The sequence below is a fragment of the Notechis scutatus genome, chromosome 2 (assembly GCF_049901735.1).
Source record: "Notechis scutatus isolate UNSWTSFEM ecotype Mainland chromosome 2, rNotScu1.2, whole genome shotgun sequence".
NCBI lineage: Eukaryota > Metazoa > Chordata > Lepidosauria > Squamata > Elapidae > Notechis > Notechis scutatus.
In genome coordinates this window covers 20,834,072-20,843,005 of record NC_142010.1, presented here as the reverse complement: position 1 = coordinate 20,843,005, position 8,934 = coordinate 20,834,072, and the positions used below count along the sequence as shown (strand labels likewise).

Below are 8,934 nucleotides of genomic sequence, written 5' to 3'. Positions count from 1 at the left end.
TTGCTATACGCTTCACTCATTCAGTCAGTTTAAAAACTATTTCTCACTTGCATCAATTCTTTTATGGAAAGCAACTGAATTATGATCACTGGAAATATTTTACACACTCCAGCATTTAGATGGTTTCTCTCCTATATGGATCCTTTTATGAGAAGTAAGGTCTGACTAACTCTGACTGGAAGCTTTTTTCCACACTCAGTACATTTATAAGGTTTCTCCTTTTATACAGATACAGATAATCAGAGTTGGAAGGGGCCTTATAGGTCATCTAGTCCAACCCTCTCCCAAGTGGAAGACCCTACATTTTCTGACAAATGGCAGGTGCCAAAGGTGTCTGCAGCAAAGGTGGGAGTAGGGAGCTCTCTGTGCTTGGCCATGATCGCCCGTTAGGAGCGGCTGGTGGCGAGGAATCCGCCCGCCGGGCGCTCCTAACGGTAAGTCTCCCGCCCTTCCCCTTATTTTGCATATTTTAAAATAGGCCTAAATTTGGGGTGAGGGCTTAATTTGATTTTATGCCCAAAAACATGCTGGGCCTTCCTATTGGTGGAGGCCGTATTGTTGGAGAAACACGGTATGTATTTATACGATTTGCCTCTAGTGTGGATCCTTTTATGTGATCTAAAATGGGAATCCCCAACCCCAGGTCTGTGGATCCACACTGGTCCACGGCATGCCAGCAATTGGACCACGCAGACAAGTGAAGCCCCATCTGCGGGATGCAGGTAGCATGGGAAACCTTACCCCCTCCATTCCGCAGAAAAAACTTCACAGATGCGGTCCCTGGTTGGGGGCCCCAAAGGTTGGGGGCCACTGCTCTAAGTAATTAATAGGGGAAAATTAAATGAACATAATATTTTTTCCATCCTACTTCAGTATCCTGTATCCATCCTCTGCTGTAAACATTTCTTTCCCAAATGGAACTTTTTATTGGCGCTAAAGCAACCCCCCATCATAATGGCATCTCTGCACACTCCAAGTCTGTGCATTGTTCTGCCCTCCTGTGGATCCCTTTCTGCGAAATAAAGGAACTCATAATCTTGCACCTTTGGCACTAAATGCATTTATGTGGTTTCTCTCCCATGTGAGCTCTCTTATGGAAAATAAAGCAATTGATCATCCTGAAGATACTCCCAGACTCTGTTCATTTATGCGGATTCTCCCAAGTAGGTTGTTTTCTCGGAAGCATGGTTAGTGACTGTACTTGCTCTTTCCACATGCCGCTTGTTTACCTACTTTTCCCCTCATGATGAACCTTTTGTGACAGATCATAGTGATGTCTTTGCACGCTCCATGTCTTTCAATGGTTCTCCGCTATGTGGATCTTTTTATGGGAAGTAAGATTGCTGTTCCACCTGAAACTTTTTCCACAGCCCATGCATTTGTATGGTTTCACCCCTGTGTGGATCCTTATATGGGATGTAAGGTTACCGTTCTTGCGGAAGCTTTTCCCACAATCCAGGCATTTGTATGGTTTCTCCCCTGTGTGGATCCTTTTGTGGGCATTCAGATTACTGCTCTTACTGAAACTTTTCCCACACTCCAGGCATTTAAAGGATTTTTCTCCGGCGTGGGCGCTTTGGTGTAAAGAGAGAGCATGGTCCCAGTTATCATTTTTTCTTTGCTTTTTGTGTCTGTATTGTTCCTCTTTGATGAGGGTTTCACAGCAGTCACAGAAATTGGACATATTCCTCAATATGTTTCCACACCTTATACAATTTTTCTTTTTATGATCTTCTTGGGGCAGGAAGACATGGATTTCTGCACATTGCATTGTCGATTTCTCCACCCTGTTGTTGAGTTGGTTTTCCTTAGGCCTTTTTGGTCCCTGTGGATTTTCAAAGAAAGTTTCTTTAATTTTATTCTTGACTGCTTGCAATTTTTCTGCTACTGGCTTCTTATCATCCTCAAACTTCTGCTCATCACCTGCTTGAGAAAAAGAAAAAGAAAAAAAAAGGGGGGGGGGTGAGATGATTTAGGCAAAAAGTGAGGGTGCTAAGAAGGATCATGCTGCATTAGTTGCACATTTTATATTAACATTATCACAATTTCCCCACATTTTCATTTCTTTTGTGCCATATGGAATTTTTCTCAACTTCTGGTGCTTTTTTATTGTGTTGTTGGAAACCACTGTCATATAGCTAGGGTAACCTATAGGTTGACATCAAAGCAAGGTTCATTTTCTTGAAAAATTTGGGCCACAATTTAAAGGTACCACTGAATATCAATGCAGCAGCTACATCAATTAGATCTTGAGTCAAATAGGTAGGTTATACCTTCTAGTCATGCTAAGAGGAGAGCCCAATTATTAGGAATTCCATCCCTTCATTTAACATTGTGGGTCTCTCTAGGTTCAGAACTTGACTGGGAGGTGACTCTCTGCTCTTTATAGAGATAGCATAAAGATTTTAGCTCTAGTACCAGAGCAAATGGAAGGAACAATGCAGTTAAGGAAGTTCTACTCAACTGTAGAAAAAGAACAGAAAGAAAATAAATAAATTACTTCTCCATAGCACTTAGACTTATGAGGGTAGAGGTTCATTCTCTGAGGTTGTGGGTTGGAGCTCGGAGAATGAAGCTTTACCCTCATCCTACACCTGAGTTACAAATATTTGCTACTATAGCAGAACTTAGACTTATATACCGCTTCACAATGCTTTACAGTCCCCTCTAAGCAGTTTACAGAGTCAGCATATTGCCCCCAACAATTTGGGTCCTCATTTTACCAACCACAGAAGGATGGGAGGCTGAGTCAACCTTGAGCCAGTGAGGATCAACTCCTGGCATTCCGTAGAATTAACCTACGATAGTGTATTCTAACCACTACGCCACTACAGCTCCTATTCCCAGAGAAAAAGGAACCCTTACGTATGGAGGCCACAATCTTAGCATTTTCCAGCATGACTTCTGTGTATATAGTTTTCTGGTCAAAATCCAGCAGAGTCCATTCTTCCCCAGAGAAATTAATTGCTATATCCTCAAAAGAAACAGGATCCTGGAGAGGGAAGAAAATGTTGCTATTAATGTACAGTTCTAGGAACTATTCACAAATTCTGTTTCTTAATGAAGAAATCCTCCAGATCAGTTTTTATATAGGGAATATGTGTATCTCCCCTAGAGACATCTGCCACCAAAATTGGTCAGAATTCAAATCTGATTGATGACATAGCTGGGACAATATTTTATTAATTGAAGCTATCTTGCAGGGCCTTCAATTCAGTTCAGAGACAGCCATACCATAATCTAGATTCAACTGATGAGACAAATTCTGGATGAATTATTGAATAAAGGCTCAAGTCTTTACTTTTATCAACTTGTTTTTATAGTGCTAGGTGACGTTTTAAACAGTGGCTTATGTTAGTTCTCAGAGATCAACTCGACACTTATTAAAGACTTATATGAAGATTTTGGGAGATGCCCTTGAATGAATCACACATGATCCTGTTAATAGGCAAATGGATGGGAAGCTGCTCATGATTTTAAAAAAACTGACTAAACAGGATCTCACATTGAAAGAAGTGGCTCTGGAGAAGCTCACTGAATGCTCTTTGATTAAATCATCTTTTGATTTTGGAGAGTAGAATCTTCTTCCTACCTGAGCTCGAGGCAAAACTGCCGTTTCTACTGCACCGCAAAGAAGAGATGTTTCCACAGGTAACAATGGTGCTGTACTATTCTCTGGGAGTGAAACAAAAGGTGTAAAAAGTACTTGTTTTTAAAACATTCTTTGTGCATTCTGGAGCAACACTACACAAAGGCCATTCTGGCACACGACGGGCTGATATAAGCAGTTTAGCCAGAGAAACTCCATTTTGTTGAAATCTCCATTGTTTGTTCATGTTTGTTTTCAGGGACCCTTGCTCTGCCCTTCGTATTTCTGGAAGGCTCATGAGGTTGCCATTAGCAAAGAAGTGCCCTGTCTCTGAGAAGCAACAGTCTCAAAACTAACTCCCCTTACCTGCTGCAGGTAAATTAGCTAGGATGTTTTGCATTCTAAGCTACCAGCCTTTTTGGTTAGAGATAGGAAGGCTACAGTACTTCTCAGAAAACAACAACTGAATGAAAAACTGCTGGTGACCTTCTACTACTGCTCCATAGAGAGTATCTTAAGTTACTGCACCTCTGTATGTTTTGCCAATTGCACCAGGGAAGATAGGAAAGCATTCCAGAGGGTTAACGTCATTGCCCAGAAGATAATTGGTTGCTTCTCCCCTCTTTGGAAGAGCTTCATAGTTCTTGCTGCCTTAAGAAAGTTCAAAACATTCTCAAAGATCCATCTGGGCACCCTTTTTTTTTTTTTAACTATTACCATCTGGTAGACGGTACAGAATATTAAAAACAAGCACAAATAGGCTAAAAAACAGCTTCTATCCCAGGGCAGTAGCTCTTTTGAATTCTGCTGTATAGTGCAGTGTTGGTGCAGTGTTGGCGGTTTCGGTTCAATGTGTGGAATGTGAAGGATGTGTGTTTGTGTTTATTCTCATGGTCATGATGTGCACTGAAGATGGTGTTTGATTTCGTTGTACGAGGTGCAATGACTAAAGTAGGGCAAAGTAATAAAGACACTTTCTGGAAGGGCAATCCTATACAGGCAATCTTTGACTTACAATGGCACCCCAAGTTGCTGTTGGTAAGTAAGACATTTGTTGTGAATTTTGCCCCATTTTATGACCTTTCTTGCCATAGTTGTTACGTGAATCACTGGAGATGTTAAGTTAGTAATATGGTTAAGTAAATCTGGTGTCCCCACTGATTTTGCTTGTCGGAAGGTTGCAGAAGGTGATCACCAACACTGCAATTGTCATAAATATGGGCCAGTTGCCAAGTATCCTAATTCTGATCACATGACCGTGGGGAAGCTACAATGGTCATAAGTTTGAAAAATGATCCTAGGTCACTTTTTGCAGTTGCCGTTGCAACTTTGAACAGTCACTAAATGAACTGTTGTAAGTCGAAGACTACCTGTACTAGGGATGTGAATAATGTACTGCCTATTGACTGCTAACAATCATATGTCTTTGTTTTTTTACAAGAGTATAGAGATTCTGCTAATTTGTGTAATTGCGGCTCTCATTTAATGACTTGGATCCCAAGAGTGAGCCTCTGTGTAGCTGTACAGAACGAATAAGCTGTAATTACCTGCCTTGTTTGATAATTGGCTCCTTTGCACCAGGTAATGATCCCAGCATTTGACTGGGCCATTCCACAGTTTGGCCAACAGGGCGGTGCTACATCAGAATAATTCTCCTTTACCTGTGGAAGTACTTAGAGGTGGGTCTTCCTGGGAGATACCTCTAGAAGCCAGCTTCTGAGAGGAATATGACACACTGCCCCTTGCTTTGGGATATTCAACAGCCATCTCCATGAAGGGTTCATAAACCTGAACAGAAAAGAGTATATTACTGTCTCCAATCCATACTGCTTCCTGGAAGAACTTGGATTTCCATATCTTATAGGAGAGTAATAGTATGATCTGCTTAGTGAGGAAATGAAATGTTTTCCTGTCTTTCCTAGCCCTATAAGAATAGAGTAGAGTAATGATATTAATGTATTTAGGAATATTTGATTGACAATACAAGAACATATACAATGTAATTGTAAGTGAAGACTATGAAGTGGAAGCACAAAACAATCTGTAAACCAACCAACACACTGTATGTACATACACGGAAGATGGCTTGATGTTTTTATGTTGTGTTTGTCTATGTCTTAAAAACAATAAAACTTTTATTAAAAAAAAAAAAAAAGAATAGAGAACAGAACAGAACAGAACCAAGTTATTGACCAAGTGTGATTGACACACAAGGAATTTGTCTCTGGTGCATAAGCTCACAGTGTACATATAAACAGAATTAATAGTTCATAGATCATGGTTGCAATCATTAATCATAAGTTACAAACAACAATTGATAAATCTTAAGAAACCAATAGAAGATAGTAGGAAAGATGAGAAGTTGAAAAAAGATGAGAAGTGAGTCTGTGCTGTGGGAATTAAGTGTTCGGCAGAGTGATGGCACAGGGGAAAAATTATCTTTATACGTGGTTGTTCTGGCATGCAATGCTCTATAGCAGCATTTTCTATAGGGAAACCTTTAAGAATTTTGTACCACTGGTTTCATGCCATGACCATCTTGAATTACCTGGTGATATTCTCTCACCTGCATTTCTGCTAGCTTCTTGTCCTCCGCCTGGCTCAGGAGAAAACCTTCTGCGAGGGCCACTGCCTGGGAGCTGGTTTCTGCTCCACACTCTCGCACCCAGCGCTCCATTTCTGGGGGCAGGATGGCCAGGAACTGCTCCAGGACCACTAGGTCCAACATCTGAGCTTTCGTGTGCTTCTCTGGCTTCAGCCACTGATGGTAAAGGCGATGAAGTTGGCTGCAAAGTTCTCGAGGTCCCTCAACCTCCTTACAGAAGAACTTGAAAGGGTGATGCTGCACAATCCAACGGGTGGTTTCTTCTTCCAAGATGTTCTGCCAAGACCTTCCCCAGAATTTTCCAAGAGTCCCAGCCAGAATTATAGGAGAGAACTTCTCTTTTCCTTCCTTTGCTGTGTACCGCGAGTTTATTTTTTCTCTGGGCTGAAATGCTGTTCCAAACAAATCCAGAGATTTCCCTACATCTGCAAAACGACTTTCTTTTATAGAAGCAGAAAAGTAAGAACAGCCCCCTTGAGCCATCTTTGGAGGAGTCTGGCTTTTATCCTGAACCAGTTAAAATCCTTGCTCACTATGAAAGATGTTTTCAACTGCCAAGCTAAAGGGAAAAGGAAACAAACAGTTAAGGAAAATAAAGGAGAATATTTGTAGTTTAGGGTTGAAATGAGGGGTCCTTGGTGCTCTCCCAGCTCACTTGTTTCTTGCCGACATTTCATTACCCAACTAGGTAACATCATCAGTGCTAGTAAGATGTGGGGTTTGCTCTCAGTATATATTCTAGTCTTGCAACTTGCCCTGTCAGTGTTGGTGGGGGTGTTCTTAGAGATTATTTGGTTTGTCTGTTTGCTGTTGCCTTCTTTAGTAATTTCTTGATTGAGGCATTGTTTACTTGATTGTTGGTCTGATGTTAATCTTGGATTTAATTTATGCTGATCTGGGTTGTGGATAGGTGCTTGGGTCTTTTAGTTCCTTTTTTTTTTGCTGGTTGATTGTCTCTTTTGCATAGATGTTGTTAATGTCTATGTTTCTATTGATGGCTGATTTGACAGAGTGCCAGGTTTCTAGAAATTCCCTGGCATTTTTGGACTTAGCTCGGGGTATGTCTGTATGTGTGTGTACACATATACATACATACATACATACATACATACATACATACATACATACATTGCGGTATCTAAGGGACTGCCACGAGGAAGAGGGGGTCAATATATTCTCCAAAGCACTAGAAGACAGGACAAGAAGGAATGGATGGAAACCTAAACAAGGAGAGAAGCAACCTAGAACTAAGGAGAAATTTCCTGACAGAACAATCAGTGGAACAACTTGCCTCCAGAGGTTATGAAAGCTCCAACACTGTACGTTTTTAAGAAGACATTGGACAACCATTTGTCTGAAGTGGTGTAGAGATTCCTGCCTGAGGAGGGGGTTGGACTAGAAGACCTCCAAGGTCCCTTCCAACTCTGTTGTTGTTGCTTTTGTTATTCTTAATATTGTTTAGGACAACCACTATGTAGGATAAACAGGCAGACGACTAGCAAAATGCATCCACGAGCACCAACCAGCAGTCAGAGGACATGATGAACATTCCTTAATTTCACAACATATAGACAGACTTAATCATAGTTTCGATTGGGAAAATGTGACCATCGTAGACCAAGCCAAATCCAAAAATGCCAGGGAATTTCTAGAAGCCTGGCACGCTGACAAATCAGCCATCTGTAGACACATAGACATTAACAACCTCTATAGAGTATGCAAAAGAGACAATCAACCAGCCCAAAGGGGAATACTCGATCAACTCCAAGATTAACTTCAGACCAATAATCAAGTAAACCAGGGGTCCCCAACCACCGGTCCGCGGACCAGTACCGGTCCGCGGAACAAGTCCTACCGGGCCGCTGGTTGCTGGGCGCCGCCATCTTTTTGATGAAAAAGTGCTTCCGGTGAGCTTTTCCAGGTGAGCTCACCGAAGCCTTTCATCAAAGATGGCGGCCAGCTCGTGAGCTTTTCCGGAGAAAGCCATTTACCCAGAAAGCTCACCGGGCGCTGCCGCCATCTTTTTTGATGAAAAAGTGCTTCCGGTGAGGTCACCAGAAGCACTTTTTCATCAAAAAAGATGGCGGTGCCCAGCTGATGCCGGTACCAGGCCGCGGCATCCAGCTGATGCCGGTACCGGGCCGCGGCATTAAAAAGGTTGGGGATCACTGAAGTAAACAATGCCCCAATCAAGAAACTAACAAAGAAGCCAACACCGAACAGGCCAACCAAAGAACCTCCAATATGCCCTCCCCCAACACTGAGAGGGGAAGCCACTTGAATATAAACAGAGAGCAAACCCCCTTACTAAACACTGACGATGTTACCTAGTTTGAAACATCTGCAAGAAAACAAGCAAGCTCAGAGAGCACCAAGGACCCTCTCAGGCAAGGGAAAAAAAAAGAAAATATAATCCAAGGAATTGAAGAACAAACCCTTTTACTCAGAAATTTTTACCCCTTGGAAATTTGTTGTAATAGATTATATGGATAAAATCACAATTGCACACTTTTTGAGAGGACACCGAAGGATATGAGCATTGTAGACCTTTTAGCAGCAGAGGAACTTTTGAATGCGATGGATCTTCTTGGATGGTGCTTCTCACACCTACTTCTGGTTTGCACAGAATTTTTCCTGCAGCCCAGAACAAATGGCCTTGAAAACAAACTGCATTCCCACCCCCCAAAAACCTCATTTCTTGGTTGGGAAGAATAGAAGGCCTATGCTGGAGGGACTATTC

The 8,934-nt window shown here is 41.8% G+C and overlaps 1 protein-coding gene across 1 annotated transcript; it reads right to left on the bottom strand.

Moving 5' to 3' along the window:
* Window positions 1-570: 570 nt before the first annotated feature.
* Window positions 571-7,100, bottom strand: LOC113425940 (zinc finger protein 215-like). The gene is made up of 5 exons (XM_087953696.1): window positions 6,156-7,100; window positions 5,251-5,377; window positions 3,593-3,675; window positions 2,866-2,992; window positions 571-1,923 (listed from the first exon to the last, which is right to left on the bottom strand). Exons 1-5 carry the CDS (start codon window positions 6,675-6,677, stop codon window positions 1,298-1,300), a joined length of 1,485 nt encoding a protein of 494 aa, XP_087809822.1. The 5' UTR covers window positions 6,678-7,100; the 3' UTR covers window positions 571-1,297.
* Between the last annotated feature and the right edge of the window lie 1,834 nt (window positions 7,101-8,934).